Raw genomic sequence first — 25,310 nt, 5'->3', positions numbered from 1 at the left:
ATGAAGGAGAGATAGATCAACTCACAGCAGTGTTTGGTTTTGATTGTGGGACTAATATATTGGTATCAAAGTTAATGTGATGAATAACTCACTCGGTCCCCCTGTGGCCATAGACAGAAGCATCTTGAATAACTCACTTGCTCCCCCTGTGGACACAGACATAATTGTTTCTGCTCACCTGATGCTATACAGTACACTCCCATCTTGGAAGATCCGCAGCAGTTTGTTGTCGGTGGTGACCTCGTGAAAGTTAGCCCCCTTCTCGTTAGCGAAGAAAAGGTCAGGCTTCCAGATGGAGTCCAACATGGAAGGATCCAGGTCCAAGGAGTCGTCTGGGTACTCCTGGTAAGCCAAGCGGGGATCGTTCCACTTTTGCCGTAGGAACACATTGAGCCTGTAGTCCTGTGGATTGACCAATACATTTAGTAATCGTCACTTTCTCAATTAATCTTTCCTCGATTCCTCGCATTCTCTTTCTTCGCCACCTCCTCAAAAACACACTGGAAAAAAGGTCAGAGGGTATGGATTTGAAACTTCTCCTGGAATGCGGTTGAGAAGGAGGCAAGGAGGTAGGACGTCAGGAATTGTAGAAGATGAATCGAGATTGAGACATAGTAGTTTGAGACAGTGTGTCATGCCTTGTCACACACTATAGGAGGCAATTAATGAAGTGATACCATTGCCAGGATTCAATTCTTCAATTAGCTTGTTCGGTTCATGATCGTCTGTCTCTGATGTAAAGTAGGAAGTCTGATTCAATGAATAACCTTTACTGTTGTTAATTATAGCCAAGACAATGCAACATTTTAATTAGTTCTTTGAAAAGTAGGGTGTATTTATACTTTGGAAAGTAGTGTGAATCTATGTAGTTTAGGGTTACGCTAAAGGAATTAGGAGTCATGCAGGAGTAATTGACATTTTGTCCATTTGTAAAGGGGGAAATCACAGACAATAACCTAGAATATTTAGTGCAGAATGAAGTACCAGATTCTGGGTGATCTAAATTCTGTTCAGTGCCTGTTGAAATGACAAAAATATGCTTTGTGGGAAGCAAAATCAATGAATGACTACTTTTGAAATGTGGTTAATTCCACAAAAAGTTCACGTCCTCATTTAGTCACAGGAGTTATTCAAGTGAATCATTTAAGTAAATGCTCATGGTATTGAAAGACTCAGCTGTGTCTGTCTCCTCCGGCAGTTCATAACGGTCTGTCTCTGTTCCCATGAGGTACCACAAATAAACTAAGGGCAGCACAACACATTTATCACAATAAACACTAGGCCTTTACCACATCGTCCAGTGACATCACTAGTGTCCTCTGTCCACACTGACCTAACCTGGGGTCCAGCCCTCTGTGCCAAAAGAGCCTTTAACAACTACAATCTACTGACCAAGCACTTTCCCTCTTGTATTGGACAGGCTTACAGGGAGAGATTCTTTTGCACTTCTTCCCATTTCACTCTTTTTTTCCACCCAATTTTTCATTTTAATTGCAGAGTGGACAGTTCATTATCAGAACATCACTGACCCACTGGTCTCTGAAGGTTGCTCTGATAGACTCCAGGAAATAAAGGGAGAGAGGTGAGGGAATTGATCCAATACTGAGCAGGCCAAAGGGTAGGAATTAACAGGGTATTGTATTAGCTGGAGGAGATCATTTAGATTTCTCTTTCTTCAATTCAGGGATTTAGCTAGTGTATACCTGCTCAAATATGCTCCTTATCACGGTCATTCATGATTACAAAGCAATGAGACTGCCTTAGGGTTATCATGCTACCTGGATAATTATGGTATTTTGTATAAAGCGCATATTCATTTAAATTTTTTATTTCACCTTTCTTTATACAGGTTTGTCTCTCTGAGACCCGTTGAAGATGGCAGCAGTCAGCAACACATTAAATGATTAGCTTAAAACAGTTTCTTATTCCAGGATGTTAATTCACTGTGGAAATTCAAGTTGGTCAGTTGACTCACCATAGTAGTTTCCGTGATGGACCCAAAGCTGTTGATGAAAATATTGCAGGTGACATTCACAGGCGGACCTGAAGAAATGATAAAAAGACAATCCATCACTCCTTATATGGAAGAATCCTTTCAACTGTTTGACCTGCTGTGTAAAAGTTTGTTAGAGATCATTTTGAAATCTTTGAATGACACTGAGGGTTATTGTATGTACAGGAAGTGGTGAGTGTCTTTCTGTTAACTCTCTGATGTGGAGCAAGTATGAAATAGCCACTCAGTGGCCAGTTTATTATGTACACTATCCCTAACCGCATCCTCTGAGCATGCGCAGACCAGCTGGCTGGTGTGTTTACGGACAATTCAATCGCTCCCTATCCCTGTCTGTTGTCCCCACATCCGGGGGACTTCAGGAAACAGCAGAGGGAGCACCCCTCTATCCACATCGAAGGGACACAGACAGTGTGGTGAAGAAGGCGCAACAGCGCCTCTTCAACCTCAGGAGGCTGAAGAAATTTGTCTTGTCACCCAAAACCCTGACAAACTTCTACAGATGCACAATCGAGAGCATCCTGTCGGGCTGTATCACAGCCTGGTACGGCAACTGCACGCAAGGCTCAAGAGCCTTGGTACGGTCTGCACAACGCATCACTGGACACCTACAGCACACCTACAGCACCCAATGTCACAGGAAGGCCAAAAAGATCATCAAGGACAATAACCACCTGAGTCACTGCTTGTTCACACCGCTACCATCCAGAAGACAAGGTCAGTACAGGTGAATCAAAGCTGGGACCAGGAGACTGAAAAACAGCTTCTATCTCAAGGCCATCAGAATGCTAAACAACAATCACTAACTCAGAGAGGCTGCTGCCTATACTGAGACCCAATCACTGGCCACTTTAATAAATGGATCACTAGTCATGCTACTTTAAATAATTCCACTTGAATAATGTTTACATATCTTACATTATTCATATCATTTGTATACTGTATTTTCTACCATCTATTGCACCTTGCCTATGCCGCTCGGCCATCGCTCGTCCATATATTTATATGTACATATTCTCATTCACCACTTTAGATTTGTTTCTATTAGGTAGTTGTTGGGGAATTGTTAGATTACTTGCTAGATATTACTGCACTGTCGGAACTAGAAGCACAAGCATTTCGCTACACTCGCATTAACATCTGCTAACCATGTGTCTGTGACCATTAACATCTGCTAACCATGTGTATGTGACAAATTTGATTTACACCACCCCGTTCATGAAATGGTTTGCTATAGAAAGTAGGCAGACCAGCATTGAGGCATTCAGTTACGGTTTGATTGAACGTTAGCATGGGCAAATGAGTTCACTTTCCTTGCTTTGTCTAACACTATCATGAATCTAGCAAAGAAGTTGTATTTAGTTTCATAGCACAAACGTTTGTTAGCACGGTTCTTACACTGGGTTTAGCCATGGAGGGAGCAGGCCTGCCCAGGCAAGTGCAGGGCGTTGCCTAGCAACACGTGCCTCGGAGGGAGACCGTGTCTGCACAGCACAACGGATTCCCATGATTTGTGAATATTTCTGGCTGAGCAGCTAGCGTGACAGCTAAAATGGCTTCGAAAAAATATGATTACAGCTATTAAAATAATGACATTATAGCATTCAGTAATCAAAATGTTTTAGAAATCTGGGTGCATTTATGGATAGAATTCAAACTTTAAGTAAGCAGTTCTATGCTTCCTATATACAGGCAATATATATCCTATTCTACAGGCAAGTCCTATTTAGCGTATTAAAAACAGTGGCTGTCCGCTTGCATTCATTCCGTGACGTTTCAGTGTTTTTTATGGGAGCTGTGGCCCACTTCTGAACATACTTACGGTACCTTTGAAGTTGGGTCTGATGCGGGCGTCATAGCCAGACCTTTTCCCCATGAGCTTGTCCAGGAAGTCAGACGGGGACTGCGAGGAGGGGACTGTCCTACTAGAGGACTTTATCTCCTCCTTACAGGAGCCCGGTCTGAAGAAGAACAAAAAGAAACACATAAAGAGGGGGAGAGAGAAGCAAGAGTTAGAGAAACTTCAAATTGGCATCAGTGGAATACATAATGAGAGAAAAAAAACTTTTACACGGCCGCCTCCGAAAACCCATCGTTTGTCACATGATGTTCAGTACATAGTGTTCAATAGACCCTAACTACAGTGAGGTGGTGAAAGGGGAAAGGTACATCCACATCCAACCCCTGCACTCCCCCTTTCAGTGTGTAATCCAGCCTGGCTTAGCAGCAGTGGGGCTTGACAGATTGATGGCTCAATTGAAATGCTGTGAATGTCACTCCAGGGGAGGAAGGCTTTGATTCCAGCTCCAGCATGGCTCAGTCTGCCACTGACAGGCCCAACAGGCCAAGGAGAGAAAGAGAGCGATAGAGAGAGAGGGGGAGAGAGCAGTTCCGGAGCCCACGGGCCCTGGCTTGTGTGATGGATCTCTCCTGTGAACTATGGAAGGCTATCCCACCCCAGGCCCCTCCCCCAGGCTCCCTGTGTGCTGTCTGCCCTATGTAACCTGGTGCGCTGTGTAACCTGGTGCCCAGTGTAACCTGGGTTGTGAAGAGGCTCCCCCTCTGCTCTGTGTAACCTGGTGCCCTGTGTAACCTGGGCTGTGAAGGGGCTCCCTCTCTGCTCTGTGTAACCTGGTGCCCTGTGTAACCTGGGCTGTGAAGAGGCTCCCTCTCTGCCCAGTGTAACATGGTACCTAGTATAACCTGGTGCAATGTGTAACCTGGGCTGTGAAGAGGCTCCCTCTCTGCTCTGTGTAACCTGGTGCCCAGTGTAACCTGGTGCCATGTGTAACCTGGGCTGTGAAGAGGGTCTATGTGTGACCTGGTGCCCAGTGTAACCTGGTGCAATGTGTAACCTGGGCTGTGAATAGGCTCCCTCTCTGCCCTGTGTAACCTGGGCTGTGAAGAGGCTCCCTCTCTGCTCTGTGTGCCATCTGCCCAGTGTAACCTGGTGCCCAGTGTAGCCTGGTGCCCTGTGTAGCCTGGTGCCCTGTGTAGCCTGGTGCCCTGTGTAGCCTGGTGCCCTGTGTAGCCTGGGTGGTGAAGGTTCCAGACAGATCACAAGGTTTCTGAACTGTACTCATCTGCTGAGTCCCATACACTCTTGTTCGAACCCCGGTCTCCTACGTGCCAAGACTATGTTAGCCTAATGAGCTAAAGCCAAGGCATTTGTTTGAGAAACTAGCACACAAGTTCAGGTCTCAGGCAAGGTTACATATCAACATATCATGGTTCAACAAACCACCACCTCCATTTCAGAAGCACTGGCGCATTTGATGTGTATAGAGTTGCGTATGAGAAAAATAATGAAACCCAACACCTCGAAAAGCCACAACACTGACTCCATTCAATCCTGGAAGAGCCCCCAAATCTGATAAAACCGGGTAGCAAACTTAGCTACATAGAAATGATTGTCATTTTTTTTACATGATTGGGATGCTCTGGTGTTTCTGATGACTACATTTAAACAGGAAATAAAATTGTTTAAAAGCCTTGAATAGTATCACAAATCCCTCACTCAAACTTTGCTGTGATGTGTTTAATAAGATGATGCCTGCACAAAAAAACATGCATTTTTAATGACAGATGAGAGTAAAACCTTTGATTTGGGGTCTCCTTGGATGTCTGACTAACGTTCACTTTCTCCACCCTCCATTGAAAATCAATCATCAACTATATACCCCTGAGGATTCTACTGAGCTACATCTCAGTCTCTCTCACTGCGGGAAAGTTTCTGAATTCCCCCTAGTCTTTGGTTCATCTGCTGTTGAATGAAGTTTACAGTTGATGCTACTGCATTGATGCACCTTCCATCTCTTTTACTCTCGGTTATGGCCACAGAGAGACACACACACACACACACACACACACACACACACACACACACACACAACGTTGTATGGGTAACCTGAATAGAATTCTATCCAGTAAATATATGTTTCATTCCTATCTGCTGTGAGACCAAGCTCCAAATTAAATTTCCAAAGACAAAAGCAATCTGATTTTCTTGACAAGTTTGAAATAGCGATTTCCTCTGAGCTGCAAATTTGCGACTCGATCTTGCCTCGAGCGTTAAAAAACTAAATAGCTGTGACAGTTCTCTTCAGACTTCAAGAAATATTGACACATGAGAAACTGGTCTCCTTAAATACAATTGCGAAGGTGTTGGCATGGATTTCTGGGTGATTGTGACAGGCCGGCGGGAAGGTGACTGAGGACAATTACGTGAAAACCGAACAAATCTCCATAGGGTGTCCATTTTATGACGCCCATGTCAGTTAAGCCGCAAAAGGGTTCAGGGGAGTTGGGGAAACTTCTTTTATTCACATTCTCGCTCAAGACGGAGTGAGCCGAGACCATAAGCCAACCTACTTCCCTCTCATATACTGTATCAGCGAGGCAATGCTCTGGAAACAAAGCTATTAGGCAAGACATACTTTTGAGAGAATGAGTGAATTTCAGCCTAGAATCGTGGAGCTGTCTTTAGGTGACTCATTATGTGCCTGGTAATACTAATAAGCACTGAGGACAGTTCAGTTTGAGATGTCTCCTCGGTGCTGGCACCCCGTGTATAAAGAAAAGTTATCGGTACTCATTGTGAATCTATTATATTTCTATTTTTCTATCTATTTCTATTATTTCTCTATTTTCTCTCTCTGCATTCTTGGGAAGCTCCCATAAGTAAGCATTTCACTGATAGTCTACACCTGTTGTTTACAAAGCATGTGACAAATACAATTGAAATGTTATTGTTTTTAAAGCTGTTACTTTAATAAGCAGTTAGAATTTTGACTTCGGGACTGAGAATATATTTATTTGGACCGTCCAACCCACCCGGTATATACTGACTGCTATTATAATAAGCTAACTTTCAAAGACATAAAAAATAAAAGAGAGTGGTCCTCGAGTTTGGATCCTTCCCAACATTATATAGGCTTCCTTCAGTCCACAACAGTTCAGCAGTTCTTCGCTCCTGTTTGTAATGGTCTGCAGCCCTCTCTCATGTGAATCTTGAATCTTTACCCATGTGCCCTTGAAAGCTGTGGGATTCCTATGCATCCCCTTAGGCTTTACAATACACCAACTCTCCATCAACCCTAACGCATTTCTAATCTGAGTCTTGCCTACACTGTCCTGCGTCGTCAAGGGTAAAAAAATGACCCGACGTTGAATGTAAATTGTGCAACTATCTGACAGAGGTTGTGGCCTCCATCAAGTCTGTATTGCTTGCATCTTTAGGTCAGTGGTGATGGCTCAACAGAGCAGCAGGAGCCTGTTAAATAAAACCGAGGGCCTCTTCCTAAATCACTGAGATGCAAGTTGGGGACATTGAATTACCTTTTCAGGCCTTCTCTACATCTTGTCTGATCTCTGTATCCACATCGGAGCGTGTCCAAGAATATCTATCAACTCTGATTTCCTTATCTCTCTCCCTCCCTCCTCACAGAAGGCTTGTATTTTCTGTGTATCAGAGTCCTGTAATGTGGTTAGTTTATTATTGACTTTCAGACAAATAACAACATTTGGTCAACAATGTGTTTTGAAACAGAGGTTAAATTGTTGCCATATTTCTTGAAATGAATAACAAAGAGAGACACAGGGACTTGTAACTGCTCTGCCGTTGGAGAGGAGAAGAAGAAAATCAACATTTCTGCCATAGATCAAATGTAATTGGAAACCTCAAAGCTGTGGGATTGGGCAAACCTTGAACAGTGCTGTTACCAAATACAACAGGAGAATTGCATAATAACTCAACAGCTTTTCAGAATGCATTTTGGTGAGAAAAAAAAAAAAAAATCCCGTAAAACATCTTCGTCACTGAATTTTACATGCAGAAATTTAGCATGAATCGTTGGTTTCAAATTTTTACATCTCTCTTTGAGCAACAACCGAGACCGATGAACGCATAGCGAGAATGTCATTTCCTCAAGATGGCTTCATGCCATGTGACTAGTGTATTCATGCCATGTGACTAGTGTATTCATGCCATGTGACTAGTGTATTCATGCCATGTGACTAGTGTATTCATGCCATGTGACTAGTGTATTCATGCCATGTGACTAGTGTATTCATGCCATGTGACTAGTGTATTCATGCCATGTGACTAGTGTATTCATGCCATGTGACAAGTGTATTCAACTCCGTCTTGAATGTCAGTTTTTGTTTAGCATCAAAGATGCAACTGCATAGTACTAATTCAGAATGAATGTGATATTTAACTTTGTCAGAAAACCACAGGACCAATATTTCCCATTTCATTAAGGGAGACGAGTGTGTATATCTTCATCTTGTGTTGATTGTGTCGACCCAGTGTAATATGCTGACAGTCTGGTTTGAGAAGGAAGCACTGTGTCGACCTCCGTCAGCCGTGTCAGGAGCATTGAGTGTACGGTCGGCACAGCAACAACATTTGACAGTCCTGTAACTATTGGAAACATGTTTGTAGGCCTCCCTTTGTTGCTTTTCAAGCTTTCATCAATTCTTGATTTGACAGATGATACAATATTAATACATTTCTTATGTCAGTCATTAAAGGCTCACCGTAAAATATTTTGCTCATGGGCGTAGGGAGTTTATTTTAGGTACCACAACTTGTTCTGAGTTTGAAGTGGCCATGTTCACCATCATTGTTCTTCTGTTGACTATGCAAGTCATATGGGGCTGGAGCCTTCTGCTAATTTGGGGAGTTTATCTCCAGTGAGCTTTTGCAGCCAAATATCTTACAATGCTTCCAAGACAGTCCAGCCTTCTGCCTCACTTAGCCTCACTTAGCTAAAGGTTTTCTGACATTTGGAGCGCCATTGAACAGCTTTATACAGTAGCATGTCTTCTACCCTCATACATAATGCACTGTTTTCTCTTTCTCCCATCAACTCAAGGCTTGGATTTATGAGGCTATAATCTTCATGGGGAGTTGTAAGGCAACCAGTATGGCCGAGGTAAAGCAAGAGACAGCTAACAACACTATATAATATATCATGTGAACATTCACTACAATGCAGGGACAATGAGAAGATGCAACTGAAAGTGAAAGAACAGAACAGACAAGTCAGGAGTTGTAGAACAATAATACAATGCATTGAACTGCATTGTATTAAATATATTTAAACTGGAGGAAGGGGGAAGGGTGTCTGGGTCAGTGTTTAGGGCACCAACTCTTCTCTCCACAGGCATCATTGGACCCCTAGGAGTCTATGAAACACACTTCTATACTTCTTCTTTCACCACATTAAAGCTATAGCCGACACGGTTAGCATGGACAGTCTTAAATAATACATCCTCGCCTCTTGACCTACCTTAATGCAAGTCTCAAACTATTTTACTCAATGTTACTTTTACTCTGTCATTCAAAAAAGGAACTGGCACATTTGACCTCTGTTGCAGGTGCATGGTAACAATTGAAAAACATGAGAAAAAGAAGAAACCTGCACTCTGCTCTTCTTATATTAAACACGTCTAGAAATCACTTTTAGAATATTTATGAATATTTATGAAATACACATTGTTATATTTGGTAACACGTACATTTTTCCTTCACTCCAACCCCATTCGATGCATTGAATGGAACAATGTCTACATAAGGGTGCAAATGAAAGACGAAGGCCTTAAGGCCAATTCGTAAAGCTTAATAAAGAACAGTGATACTGGCAAGAGCAGAGTGCGGGCTTCTCTTCTCTCATGTTACTTAAGCATTGTTGGAATTATTTTGCCTTACAAGAAGCAAATTGGCAGCGCCTCTGTGTAGAATTCACCGAATTAGATTCATTTTAATTAGACCGAGCCCATATTCAGCGCATGAATTACAAACATATGCTGCCAATTGCTTTTTATTAGTGAGCCCAGTGATCAGATCAATTCGGAATAGTGGCCCCGTCGCTCCTTGGATTTAGCACGCATCACGGGAAATCAGAGTCATTTAGACAGCCATGCGTTTTGTGTTATTAGCATAATGGGAGATGGAACAAAACAGGCCCTTCCACCTGTTGGAATATGCATTTTTAATTTCCCCTAGTTGGGAAATTGTCCTTTAAATCTACTCAAGCTTTCAATTTTTCTCTCAGACAAAGGCCACCAATTTATGACAATTTTGCGTGCATGACTAAGTCACTTTGGATAAAAGTGTCTGCTGAATGGCATATATACTATCATCATCATCACAGTACTCTACAGTGAGTGCAGTACATTTGCCCCTAAAATTAGATGTGTGCGAACGGGAAAAATGATTTACGAGCAGTGTGCAAGTACTTGACAGGGGACCGTTTATTTACTCACTACTTAACAGATAAAGCGGGAAATAAAGAATGCCCTCTTTTGTATTCTGCCATTTTCTCTCAGACATGTTTGAGGAGCTGTTCTCACTTAGCCTCCCCCTGCAAAGGAATGACCTGATCCTCCCCCAAGCCATGTCACAGTTGAGGAATACAGTGACCAGACTGGAAGCACTCAAGCTTAGGGCAAAGGCAGGAGGCATGCTGGAGAAGATCCAGACCATGCTTGCTCAGTAGCAGGGTGATGAGAGGAGATTCCAGATGTGTTAGGATGAGAGCTTATTAGGATGTAAGATAAATCAATGATTAAGACAGATTCTCAGTGTGAAAATCAATGTATCCGTTGCTCAATAGAAGAATTTGAGGATAAGGAGGGAGAGAAGTGGAGAAGTCTTTAAAAAAAATGTTTATGCGTGTTGGTGTGCATGCGTGTTATTGATGCTAAAGGGAATTAAACTGAAGGGAAATCTGAAAGGCTTCACAGACCTCACCAATCCCCAGCTGAAGCAGCAGATGGAGGCGTCCATCAACATGGGCGTGGTGGATGATCTCAAAGCCAGGTTTGGTGGTTTGCTGAAGGGTGAGGGTGTCCAGAACACAGTGGAGACTTTCAGAGTGATAAACCCTGACACATGGCCAGAAGACCAGGCCAGCCTTCTCACCTTTGGCGATGATGGCGGGGCAGACCTGATGAGGCATTTCAAGGAGCCTCTAGAGAGGTAAAAATGTATTTGACACTGCATTGCCATATGAGACAATGTTATGTTTGCATATTTGCAAACTCACTTGCTCTGTTCAAACCTGCAGATTGGGGTGCAACATGGCTGCAATCCACTATGAGTGTCAGGGACTGAAAATCCTGGGCAGCCACAATGTCAAGGACAAGTCCTACAGTGGCCTGTGGGAGTCCATGTTGACAAAGTACCCCTACAGGCACGATTACAATGTAGACTAACAGTCCCGAGTGGTTATGTATGGCATCCTTCTATGGTTGGTTTTGATAAGTTAATGTTAAGAGTTTAAATGAAATTGAAAGATATCATCTTTTCCCAAGAACATACTGGAGTTGGTGCAGCTTATGCTGTTGCTGCCCATTTCAGCCACCCAGTGTGAGCGAGGCTTCTCTGCGTAGAACCAGATTAAGAATTCGACAAGAAGCTGCCTTGGGGTCTCTACCACCGAAGACCTGATGAGGATCAGCCTGGAGGGGCCTGTCGAGGAGTTGGATCCCACTCCTGCCGGGGACCGCTCGCTGACCTCTAAGCGTGCCAGACGGCCAACATACAAAAGCATCTGGACAACTGATCTCCTTTGTGTCTAGTAGGCCTGGGTCAATGTGTGATTGGTGATATGTGCTGTTGCACAGATGTGTGTCCCTTAGTACATGAGCGCACACACACACAGACACACACTGTAAATATGTATGGAATAAATTGTTTGTTAATAAACTCTGTTACTTAAACATTTTATATTGTGCTCCTGCATTCCTTTGTGTGCTCCTACATTTGTTCATTTAGGAGCACATGTACTCCTTGGGGAAAAAGCTAGTGTAGAACCCTGATTCATCATCCTCATCAACCAGACCAGATCATGCTAGTACATCTGTCTTTGCACTAGCGTGTTTGATCAGCAAAAAAAAGACACCCTTTGTAACAACTGGGTTACATTGCAAAGTACAACGATGCGTTGCACAATTGACTGCTCATCTGACACAAATCACACGCTAAAACATTTAAAGTATGTGAATATATACAGTGCCTTGCGAAAGTATTCGGCCCCCTTGAACTTTGCGACCTTTTGCCACATTTCAGGCTTCAAACATAAAGATATAAAACTGTATTTTTTTGTGAAGAATCAACAACAAGTGGGACACAATCATGAAGTGGAACAACATTTATTGGATATTTCAAACTTTTTTAACAAATCAAAACCTGAAAAATTGGGCGTGCAAAATTATTCAGCCCCCTTAAGTTAATACTTTGTAGCGCCACCTTTTGCTGCGATTACAGCTGTAAGTCGCTTGGGGTATGTCTCTATCAGTTTTGCACATCGAGAGACTGAAATTTTTTCCCATTCCTCCTTGCAAAACAGCTCGAGCTCAGTGAGGTTGGATGGAGAGCATTTGTGAACAGCAGTTTTCAGTTCTTTCCACAGATTCTCGATTGGATTCAGGTCTGGACTTTGACTTGGCCATTCTAACACCTGGATATGTTTATTTTTGAACCATTCCATTGTAGATTTTGCTTTATGTTTTGGATCATTGTCTTGTTGGAAAACAAATCTCCGTCCCAGTCTCAGGTCTTTTGCAGACTCCATCAGGTTTTCTTCCAGAATGGTCCTGTATTTGGCTCCATCCATCTTCCCATCAATTTTAACCATCTTCCCTGTCCCTGCTGAAGAAAAGCAGGCCCAAACCATGATGCTGCCACCACCATGTTTGACAGTGGGGATGGTGTGTTCAGCTGTGTTGCTTTTACGCCAAACATAACGTTTTGCATTGTTGCCAAAAAGTTAAATTTTTATGGATATCTTTAAGAAATGGCTTTCTTCTTGCCACTCTTCCATAAAGGCCAGATTTGTGCAATATACGACTGCTTGTTGTCCTATGGACAGAGTCTCCCACCTCAGCTGTAGATCTCTGCAGTTCATCCAAAGTGATCATGGGCCTCTTGGCTGCATCTCTGATCAGTCTTCTCCTTGTATGAGCTGAAAGTTTAGAGGGACGGCCAGGTCTTGGTAGATTTGCAGTGGTCTGATACTCCTTCCATTTCAATATTATCGCTTGCACAGTGCTCCTTGGGATGTTTAAAGCTTGGGAAATCTTTTTGTATCCAAATCCGGCTTTAAACTTCTTCACAACAGTATCTCGGACCTGCCTGGTGTGTTCCTTGTTCTTCATGATGCTCTCTGCGCTTTTAACGGATCTCTGAGACTATCACAGTGCAGGTGCATTTATATGGAGACTTGATTACACACAGGTGGATTGTATTTATCATCATTAGTCATTTAGGTCAACATTGGATCATTCAGAGATCCTCACAGAACTTCTGGAGAGAGTTTGCTGCACTGAAAGTAAAGGGGCTGAATAATTTTGCACGACCAATTTTTCAGTTTTTGATTTGTTAAAAAAGTTTGAAATATCCAATAAATGTTGTTCCACTTCATGATTGTGTCCCACTTGTTGTTGATTCTTCACAAAAAAATACAGTTTTATATCTTTATGTTTGAAGCCTGAAATGTGGCAAAAGGTCGCAAAGTTCAAGGGGGGCGAATACTTTCGCAAGGCACTGTATATATATATATTTTTACATTAAAACCAAATGAATGGTACCTTGTACACAGAGCGTTGACGAGCCCTATTTCATGTTACATATCCACTGACCTTTATATGGTAATATATCAACATGTCATTTTTTTGTCCTGAATGACCCATGTGGACCTTCTCGCTCTATGGCCTGTAACAGAAGCCCTTCGCTATTGATCAATAGCTTCATTGGGGAATGGGATTTGGAGAACATTGCAATTTACCCCTGCACATTCGTCTTCACTGCCACTACACCATGGCAAACAGCGATGGTGCTCTATACAGTAGCAGAATTCAGCAACTCCCAGCCGAACACAACAAAAGGGATCGCATCAACAGCTGGACAAAATACTTTGAATGAACAAGACGGACTGATATGCACTTGAAGCACTAAGTACTTTGACATGCAAATACAGGCCCAGCATTACTCAGACATTTTAAGACCTTTGCACTATCATGCCGACCTTTTTGTAAATATTCGGTCAATATCTGTAGCTTTTCTCTGTTGTGTTTTACATGTGAATATGTATCGTGTCTGTCTGTACTTTGACTGCTGCAAAATGTTTTCTGAATCTGAAAATGCTCTGCCCGAGAAATTGTGAGAAACTGGAATGGGTCAGATGTAAAGGCCATATGTATCCTTTGTGAGCAGGGGGCGAAACCCCACAAGACAGCAAACTGGAACACAGTGCAAAGGGAAGGGATCATTGCCGCTACCTCACTTGCCAACCAAGGTGCCTGAATTAAGGATCAAAGAAGAGGTCAGACATACAGAAATATACCTGGGAGGAGAAACTTGTTTTTGTTGAGTCGTGACTGGGTTGTGAAAAAGAAGTTAAGTCATAAATGGTGATAGGGGAGTTCCTGGTTCAATTTACAGCCGAGGCTCTTTGTAAGACACATGACTCCAATATGTTTCACTGCTGGGCTGTTACCGTCATGGGGAGAAAGTTAAATCTAGAACTTTAGAGCATTTACATTTCCTCAATTTTATACAAATTTCAGCTCTACCCGTTATGTAAATCAACATTGCAGGAAGTGTTGAACATCCCAAAATGTTCTAATAGGCCTACTATATATTTTATTTTCAAGACACCTATCTAAAGAAAGAGGAATTGTATTTCCTGTTTACCATTGAAGTCTGAAGGAAGAGAACATAGGACACACAGGATCACATTTGACTCCACTTCGCTGCCTCATCATTGGTTCATGGAGCGCCAAGAATTCATTATCATCCTTCAACAATTGTTTTTCAGAGTACAGTTGAGAATTGGTGGTATAGAGTGGGTGGGAAAATGCTGTACAGAGCAACAAGAGACACAGGAGCAGGCAGTAGAGTAAAAATAGTCCTGGGACATAAATTGACCTTGTGAGTTGTGTGGCTGGGTTGGAATCTACACAGTCTCATTTCTACAAACATAGCATATCCTTTTTTTTTCATTCTTATTGGTCTCTCTTCCATCTCCACCTCATCACTGAACTATTAATATTCACTACTGTGTTTATGGTAAATATTTTGTAAATTACTAAATATACATTTGTTTAGTGCGCAACGCAACAAATTGCTAAATTAGCTTTATGGAAACATTGTACATTTAGCTGTCTGATTGCAAGCCCTGGGGTATAATTGATGATTTAAACTAATCTATGCTGCTAACCCACTAAGAAATCAATCGCCGCTTCCGACACTCATGCGCTCTACCCTCAGAACAGCTACATCTGCTGAAGGTAGAGCTACATCTGGTCTGAGGGTAGAGCTACATCTGGCCAGAGGGTAGAGCTACATCTGGCCTGAGGGTAGAGCTACATCTGGCCAGAGGGTAGAGCTACATCTGGCCTGAGGGTAGAGCTACATCTGGCCTGAGGGTAGAGCTACATCTGGTCTGAGGGTAGAGCTACATCTGGCCAGAGGGTAGAGCTACATCTGGTCTGAGGGTAGAGCTACATCTGGCCAGAGGGTAGAGCTACATCTGGCCAGAGGGTAGAGCTACATCTGGCCAGAGGGTAGAGCTACATCTGGTCTGAGGGTAGAGCTACATCTGGCCTGAGGGTAGAGCTACATCTGGTCTGAGGGTAGAGCTACATCTGGCCTGAGGGTAGAGCTACATCTGGCCTGAGGGTAGAGCTACATCTGGCCAGAGGGTAGAGCTACATCTGGCCAGAGGGTAGAGCTACATCTGGCCAGAGGGTAGAGCTACATCTGGCCAGAGGGTAGAGCTACATCTGGCCAGAGGGTAGAGCTACATCTGGTCTGAGGGTAGAGCTACATCTGGTCTGATGACCCAGATAACGCCATTCCAGTTTTAGCTGATCTACTCCTCTAGTTTCAGTCTTGCAACTTACATATTTCTTCACACTGAAACCTTCAAACTATTCATATTGACTGTTCCCTCTAATGTGATGCTGCTATCAGCTAGGTGTCTGGATGTTATACGATTAGAAGTGAGAGAAGCTTTCTTTCTATCACGTTGTGTTTCTTCAACTCTTAATTGCTACATCTGCTGTCACTTTCAACCGTCTCACTGAGTGCTGACTCGCAAAAACCCAGAAGCTGATTATTCTATTATTAATTATCACGTTAGCTTTGTCTCTTTTCAACATTGGTCTAAGTAACTAACTGATTAGGTAGAATCCAGTTTAATATGCGCATACATACTCAAAATGTCACCCACTAATTGTGCCCAATGTAAGGATTTACATATGGCGAAATCCACACATTAATGAGCCCAATATATTTGTTTTTCTCAGGTATGTTGTCAAAGCTTTGGTGTAAGGTCTATAGAACTGCCTTTAAGTATTTCAGTCTAGTAACAGCTATTTTCAAATTGCTAGACTTAATGCTCCTGAAGGCCTACTGTACAGTGAAGGGCACTGATTGCATTGTTCTGCTCAGCACCTGAAGGACTTGATGAATCCTGTTAACACCTGCAACACGTCAACTTCCTCCTTGTTGTCTTAAAAACAGCAATTACTCATACAAATGTTGACCCTAAAAACTCTACCCTGTTGATCCTACAGCAGGGTTTAAGGGCTTCTAGCAGGTGTGCATCCCAAATTGAACCATACTATTCCCTATACAGTGCACTACTTTTGACCAGAGCCCTATGGGATTAGGCTTCTATTTGGGACACACACCTGGTATACAGTCAGCTCTGCTGAGCCCTCAGTCTCCAGATATCTCTTGTCTCTCCCATCCTCCCTGTATTCAACACCTTCCCACACGTCCAAGATCTGATATCAGCACGGATTGCCTCCTGTCAGTCTCACTGCAACACTGCTAGCATTTATCTCTGATAGAGACAGGGACTGTGCAGGCTGTGAAAGAGGTCTTTGTGTCTGTTTAGGGCTGGAGATACGGCAGGAGTACAACGGGTGATGTGTCTGTTTAGGGCTGGAGATATGGAAGGGGCAGCTCTATTGAAACTAGGCCTGTCCCCGACTAAATAAATCTTGGTCGACCAAGCGCCGTCTGTTGTTGCACCAATCGACTGGTTAAAATTGTTTAAATGTGTATTTTTCCATATATTGACACTCCATGCGTTTGAATCAAATCCACTATATTCACTGAGCTTGTCTGATGCTTTAAGCACATGGTTTGATTAAATAATTAAGACACACAAATTACTAGAGGGAGTCCGACCAGCAATTGATTTGATTGTGCCGGGCCCAGACTTGCTGCAGTGTGTAAAAATAAAATAAATACAAAAAATACTGAGTGACTGTTACTAGCACCTGTTTTCTCTCTCTCCTCCCTGCTGCAGCAACCACCACAGAACATAAGTATTTATCGCACTGTCCATGTTGCAACATAATTACAGCCATTTCTGAATGAAAAGTTCTGTTACCGAAATCCCTAATTTGTTTAGGAAAAACATTCCCTATTCCCTCGACCCTTGCTCTCTTTACGTTGCCCATGTATCCATCGCATGCACATGACCAAATACCTATTGACATGGGACTAGTATTACTAGAGAATGTTGTTTATGTAATTATTACTCCAGAATATCTGTTATTCCAGAGGACGATTCGGACAGGATACGTTTTTTCCAAAATGCCACACTGTAATTCTTTATTTGCTTCCAATAAATTGACAGTTATGACGGAAACCTGGAGGTTTTTATTCTAGGAGTGAAGATACAGTATTTCAACATGTGGCCCTAACCAGGTGATAGGTATAACTCAAGCTAGGTTCCCAAGTTTCTAAACCATACCAAACCATATAGTGTCACCATAATATTTGAATTGAAGTGTGATGATAATCATTGGTGACCCGTTACGTAAAATTGACGGGGAGAGCTCGAAAATCAAGTCCCTTGGGTGCTGCCATAGATTTACATTAGAAGTTCCCATCCAAGAAGGCTCAAGGTCATTGGCCACAGATAAAATGAAGTCAAATCACGTTATATCTACCATAGCTTTGATTGGACTGAGCAATGTCAACATCATACTTTCAAAATCTTAGCAAGCAAGCAGTCATCGTTATGAATCAAATCGACAATCTACTGGCAAATCCTTTTCAACGATTTTCATATGAAGAGAAATGATAGATACAACGTATTGGTGCTCATCGGCCATTTGACATCAACATTACACAACAAGTGGGAAATCACAAAATCAACAATGAGTGGTTTGGAAGGAATCAGTGGCTAACTGCCTGCAAGCATTGCAAAACAATCATTAGCTTGCTATCCAGTTGAGAGGATATGTGGTTCAAGTCTGGGTTTAAGGGTCTCTTTTACAAGTTTAAAAAGATAAACATTCACATGCAACATCATGGGCCAGAAAAGTTGAATACATTGGCCATGCTGTCAATCCAGCATGACTTCTGTCACATTCAAAACAGCTGGGAAAATGTTTCAGAACATTAACCATGTGCTCTCATTTTGTACTGTTCTGTAGTTTCAACCCAATAATTTGTCTGACAAACAAAGAACTTTGCGTCCTGCAGGCCCAGGCATGGATCCAAGCTGGCGAGTCATTCAATGATGTCATCTTCACAGAAGAATCAACCGTGGCCCTTGAGCAATTTGCTCAAAATTTCTACAAAAAAAGGAAGGTCAAGCAAGCAGAGTCCCGAGCATCCCCTCAAACTCCATGTGTGGGGGGCAATGTCTCGCCAGAGACCAGGCCCATATTTGATTTTTGTTGGTAAGTTTGGCTATTTACAAATCAAAAAAGGTACATCAAATATGGTAGCCTATACAGCACAGACTGCTATGTGTTCCAAAATAATTCACTGTTGCCTCCTTTTTCAGGTATCATGGCACAACATTTCTTTGAGGAAGAAATCATCAAGAGTTATGCTGGACCCTATGCTTAAGTAGACCTTTATGTAGTAAAAAAAAAACGTTTAAATAAAAATGAATAAAAAGACCTACAACACCTATGGTAGGCCTACAGTATATCTAAAAATGTTTATTTTTTTTATCTCAACATGCATCAACTGAAAACATTAATCCGTAACTCTGCCAAACCTACAAGCAAAGGTGAACTGGTCAAGGCCATCAAGATGTTTTGGCTAGAGAAATTGACGATACTACAATGCAACAAATACATTGATCATCTCAGCAAGGTTTTACCTGTGGTCGTGGAAGTAGGTGGCTGTGCAACTAAAATGTAGTTTAAATAACCATCTGCATTTATGTATTTTTTCTAGTTAATTTAACGAAAGCATAAAGATGTTGATGAAGAAATACTGTACTGCTGTTTTGAGTTAGAAATGTAACACTTCAGAGTACTTAAGCATCGAATACATTGCAGGTAGGATGTTCACACCTACAGTAGCCAGGCTATAAAGAGTATTGTCCAGTGAAAATCGGGCTACAAGTGTTTGAAAATCTATTTTCAAAAGGCCACCAGCTGTCCACTCCTGTAAATAAAAACACAGCATCTTGTTTACATTCTTTATAGTAACCACAAATAATTTGTATCTACCTTTCCACTTACTTAATTTGATAAATATTACGTTTTTATCCCAAGAAAAACAATGGAGGATGGAACGGAAACAAATGGCGCTGTTCAACGTGACGGTCGAGACCAGGGTTCAAATCCCCGATGGGCAGGAAGGAGTAGGCTGTCCTTGTAAATAAGAATTTGTTCTTAACTGACTTGCCTAGTTATAAACCATAATTGTAGTCTAACCAACACCTAAACGGAGATTGTCAAAATACAAATCTCTGATTCTTAAAGATCAATAAAGATCCACCCTCCTTCCTTCCCTATGGGATAGGTTGGTCTTCTGTGCGTGGCTCTGCATCCCATGCCGTGCCCCCTGCCCTTGTGCCTTGAACCTCGCACGCTTTGAGTGGATACAGCTGAGCACTGCAAGGCAATCCCATTGTGCGCCACTCAGGAGCCATGACCAAAATATACATTGTCCTGCGAATAACAGGGTTAATAATCTGTGAGAATATCCAACAGGCTTTTATATAATTCTAAATTAATAATAAATCACTTCGTTTAAAAAACAACAATATTTTGGAGATTTAGTTTTCAAATAACATAAAATGAGTGAGAAAAATGCCATTCTTGAACATGGGGTGAGACAGTTACTAATTTGTAAATGAAGCCAGTTTGTTATTTAGAATGATTTATTTCTGTATTTAGAGGGAGAGAAACCAAAAACCTACAGTCATCTCATGGGTCTCCCAGTCGAGGCCAGCACGGGTATTGAACCAGCATCTGTAGCAACACACCTTGCACTGCTATGCAGTGTCTTAGACTGCTGCGTCATTCAGGCGCTGTACAACGTGACCGGTCGGGAGTGGCCTACAGTACTACAATGAGAGCAAAATAATCCTAACAAAATAAAATAAAATAAAAACCTTAGTGTAACAACAGTTTTAGTAAGTAATACTGAAGTTGTGCACAATTATCAGTTTCTATTTAGCTTTGTAGTTTTGTCACCCAATCAGAGACACAGTAGGACCCAAAAGCATAATCAGGGCTCCAACTCCCCCTTGCACTGGTCTGGAGCAATGAAGTGGTGACGCAGGGCACCGTACTAAACCACAAAATACATCTAAGTTCTGCAGCATTATTGCAAAACTTTTAGTGGATCAACCATTGTATTTTACAGCCGTTGAAAATATTTTTGTTTTTTATTAGACACCTATGTTTGGACAAAGTCAAGGGCGGTCTGGGAAGCACCAGAAAAAGACATCGAAAGGGCGTCAGTCCATGCTTACTGAGGTGTCCGTCTCGTTACATTATCATACATTTGATCTCCAGCCTGTAGGCCACATACTCTACCATATATGTTAGGGATATATTAGGCCACATACTCTACCATATATTATTTGGGACTGAATGTTGGAGTGCTGCAGAGGTGCGTCTCTTCAACAGCACCCTGGAGAGCTGCGCTGGGAATGGACAAGCAGAATATTTTGCCCCCCCCCCCCCCACCCCCGCCTTTGACAAAGTGGGCACTGCTTATCACAGGGTGGCATCAGCACTCACCCAAAAAGCCCATATGCCTTTGGTTGAGAGAAATTGTAATTGTTTTTGGGCAGAATTATATGAGGTTTTATGTGTTGTTGTTGTTGGAGGTGCGTCTTGGTCTGTTTAGAAAATGTTACCCTCGTCAATCTGCCGCCATAGACGGCCGCCTAATCCTACAGGCAGTGCCTATAGCATATCATAATCACATCAATAAATCGGTTATAACAAACTCTGAACACGTAATAGCAAAATGGATGCAGAGGTCATGACAAATTCGAAATGGGGGAACATTTACAGGTTGCGCAGGAGTTAAAGAGAAAGTCAGATGTGTGGAATAAATGTGACTAGTTGTGTAAAATATTGGAGATCAAGCAAAATAAGGTAAGGTGCAAGCACATTGTGTGTGCCAAACAGGTGCTATATAGATTACAATATAATTATTATGACCGTTTGGAACTAAATCAAGTTTAAGAATATTAGAGTCTGTGGTCAAGTTTTTTTGCTAAGCCTTTATTACAGCAAACATTAAAAACTGTTTCCGAGATGGAGCAGTTTATTTATTATTTAAGCTAATTATTCAAGGCTTGCTTTATTTTAAAAATAAAATGCTAAATTGAATTTCCAATCATGAACGACTTGTATGTATTGAAATATAGGCCTAAGTAAGTTACAGCATTAAGACTAAACAGGATGTGCTCTTAGACCTACAGTTCGATGGTGGTTAAACAAGGCTGCTATACTAAGCCTGCTAATGACACTACTTATTAATAACAATAAGGAGATCAAGAAAAAGGAGAGCTATTATTATAAATATTATTTAGTGTAAACACTAATCATAAATAATACGAGAGACATTTCTAATGAAAAAAATAAGTGTAAAGCTTTTATTACAGCAAAGCAAATATCAAAACGTCCGAATTTGTGAAATTGTTTACTTGACATGCTGTTGCATGAGGCTTGGAGCTCACGGAAACAGTAGGCTATTAAACAAACACTCAAACAGGCAACAGAAGCAGGTTCTGTCTTATTTCTGTAGATATACAGTTGAAGTCAGAAGTTTACATACACCTTAGCCAAATACATTTAAACTCAGTTTTTCACAATTCCTGACATTTAATCCTAGCAGAAATTCCCTGTCTTAGGTCAGTTAGGATCACCACTTTATTTTAAGAATGTGAAATGTCAGAATAATAGTAGAGAATGATTTATTTCAGATTTAATTTCTTTCATCACATTCCCAGTGGGTCAGAAGTTTAGATACACTCAATGAGTATTTGGTAGCATTGCCTTTAAAAATTGTTTCACTTGGGTCAAACGTTTTGGGTAGCCTTCCACAAGCTTCCCACAATAAGTTGGGTGAATTTTGGCCCATTCCTCTTGACAGAGCTGGTGTAACTGAGTCAGGTTTGTAGGTCTCCTTGCTCGCACACGCTTTTTCAGTTCTGCCAACAAATTTTCTATAGGATTGAGGTCAGGGCTTTGTAATGGCCTCTACCAATACCTTGACTTTGTTGTCCTTAAGACATTTTGCCACAACTTTAGAAGTATGCTTGGGGTCATTGTCCATTTGGAAGACCCATTTGCCACCAAGCTTTAACTTCCTGACTGATGTCTTGAGATGTTGCTTCAATATATCCACATCATTTTCCTACCTCATGATGCCTTCTATTTTGTGAAGTGCACCAGTCCCTCCTGCAGCAAAGCACCCCCACAACATGATACTGTCACCCCCGTACTTCACAGTTGGGATGGTGTTCTTCGGCTTGCAAGCCTCCCCCTTTTCATCCAAACATAATGATGGTCATTTTGGCCAAACAGTTCTATTTTTGTTTCATCAAACGAGAGGACATTTCTCCAAAAAGTACGATATTTGTCCCCATGTGCAGTTGTAAAACGTAGTCTGGCTTTTTTATGGCGGTTTTGGAGCAGTGGCTTCTTTGTTGCTTAGCGGCCTTTCAGGTTATATTGATATAGGACTCGTTTTACTGTGGATATACAGTGCCTTGCGAAAGTATTCGGCCCTCTTGAACTTTGCGACCTTTTGCCACATTTCAGGCTTCAAACATAAAGATATAAAACTGTATTTTTTTGTGAAGAATCAACAACAAGTGGGACACAATCATGAAGTGGAACGACATTTATTGGATATTTCAAACTTTTTTAACAAATCAAAAACTGAAAAATTGGGCGTGCAAAATTATTCAGCCCCTTTACTTTCAGTGCAGCAAACTCTCTCCAGAAGTTCAGTGAGGATCTCTGAATGATCCAATGTTGACCTAAATGACTAATGATGATAAATACAATCCACCTGTGTGTAATCAAGTCTCCGTATAAATGCACCTGCACTGTGATAGTCTCAGAGGTCCGTTAAAAGCGCAGTGAGCATCATGAAGAACAAGGAACACACCAGGCAGGTCCGAGATACTGTTGTGAAGAAGTTTAAAGCCGGATTTGGATACAAAAAGATTTCCCAAGCTTTAAACATCCAAAGGAGCACTGTGCAAGCGATAATATTGAAATGGAAGGAGTATCAGACCACTGCAAATCTACCAAGACCTGGCCGTCCCTCTAAACTTTCAGCTCATACAAGGAGAAGACTGATCAGAGATGCAGCCAAGAGGCCCATGATCACTCTGGATGAACTGCAGAGATCTACAGCTTAGGTGGGAGACTCTGTCCATAGGACAACAATCAGTCGTATATTGCACAAATCTGGCCTTTATGGAAGAGTAGCAAGAAGAAAGCCATTTCTTAAAGATATCCATAAAAAGTGTTGTTTAACGTTTCCCAGGTGGCTTGTGGCAGACACACCAAACATGTGGAAGAAGGTGCTCTGGTCAGATGAAACCAAAATTGAACTTTTTGGCAACAATGCAAAACGTTATGTTTGGCGTAAAAGCAACACAGCTCATCACCCTGAACACACCATCCCCACTGTCAAACATGGTGGTGGCAGCATCATGGTTTGGGCCTGCTTTTCTTCAGCAGGGACAGGGAAGATGGTTGGAGCCAAATACAGGACCATTCTGGAAGAAAACCTGATGGAGTCTGCAAAAGACCTGAGACTGGGACGGAGATTTGTCTTCCAACAAGACAATGATCCAAAACATAAAGCAAAATCTACAATGGAATGGTTCAAAAATAAACATATCCAGGTGTTAGAATGGCCAAGTCAAAGTCCAGACCTGAATCCAATCGAGAATCTGTGGAAAGAACTGAAAACTGCTGTTCACAAATGCTCTCCATCCAACCTCACTGAGCTCGAGCTGTTTTGCAAGGAGGAATGGGAAAACATTTCAGTCTCTCGATGTGCAAAACTGATAGAGACATACCCCAAGCGACTTACAGCTGTAATCGCAGCAAAAGGTGGCGCTACAAAGTATTAACTTAAGGGGGCTGAATAATTTTGCACGCCCAATTTTTCAGTTTTTGATTTGTTAAAAAAGTTTGAAATATCCAATAAATGTCGTTCCACTTCATGATTGTGTCCCACTTGTTGTTGATTCTTCACAAAAAAAAATAGTTTTATATCTTTATGTTTGAAGCCTGAAATGTGGCAAAAGGTCGCAAAGTTCAAGGGGGCCGAATACTTTCGCAAGGCACTGTAGATACTTTTGTACCCTTTTCCTCCAGCATCTTCACAAGGTCCTTTGTTGTTGTTCTGGGATTGATTTGCACTTTTCGCACCAAAGTATATTCATCTCTAGGAGACAGAACGCGTCTCCTTCCTGAGCGTTATGACGGTTGAGTGGTCCCATGGTGTTTATACTTGTGTACTATTGCTTGTACAGATGAACGTGGTACCTTCAGGCATTTTTAAATTGCTCCCAAGGATGAACCAGACTTGTGGAGGTCTACAATTGTTTTTCTGAGGCCTTGGATGATTTCTTTAGATTTTCCATTATGTCAAGCAAAGAGGCACTGAGTTTGAAGGTAAGCCTTGAAATACATCCACAGGTACACCTCCAATTGACTCAAATGATTTCAATTAGCCTATCAGAAGCTTCTAAAGCCATGACATCATTTTTTGGAATTTTCCAAGCTGTTTAAAGGCACAGTCAACTTCTGACCCACAGGAATTGTGATAGATTGTTTCACTTAATTCACTGTCAGTAAACAATTGTTATAAAAATGACTTGTGTCATGCACAAATTAGAAGTCCTAACCGCCTTGCCAAAACTATAGTGTATTAACAAAATGTGTGGAGTGGTTGAAAAACAAGTTTTAATGACTCCAAGCTAAGTGCATGTAAACTTCCCACTTCAACTGTATTGATGATTTAAAAAGC

The 25,310-nt window shown here is 41.8% G+C and overlaps 1 protein-coding gene across 1 annotated transcript in view; it reads right to left on the bottom strand.

The window, feature by feature from the left end:
- The window catches only part of glra4a (glycine receptor, alpha 4a), a 79,356-nt gene that overhangs the window by 14,102 nt on the left and 39,944 nt on the right, over positions 1-25,310 (bottom strand). The window contains exons 2-4 of the mRNA XM_021561503.2: positions 3,839-3,972; positions 1,976-2,043; positions 179-402 (exon numbers count right to left, since the gene is read on the bottom strand). Coding sequence (XP_021417178.1) covers positions 179-402; positions 1,976-2,043; positions 3,839-3,972 — 426 coding nt within the window. The remainder of the gene's footprint in view (positions 1-178; positions 403-1,975; positions 2,044-3,838; positions 3,973-25,310) is intronic.

Source organism: Oncorhynchus mykiss, chromosome 14 (genome assembly GCF_013265735.2).
Source record: "Oncorhynchus mykiss isolate Arlee chromosome 14, USDA_OmykA_1.1, whole genome shotgun sequence".
Taxonomy (NCBI): Eukaryota; Metazoa; Chordata; class Actinopteri; order Salmoniformes; family Salmonidae; genus Oncorhynchus; species Oncorhynchus mykiss.
Note: the sequence above shows the minus strand (reverse complement) of the source record. Positions and strands in the feature narration are given on the sequence as shown.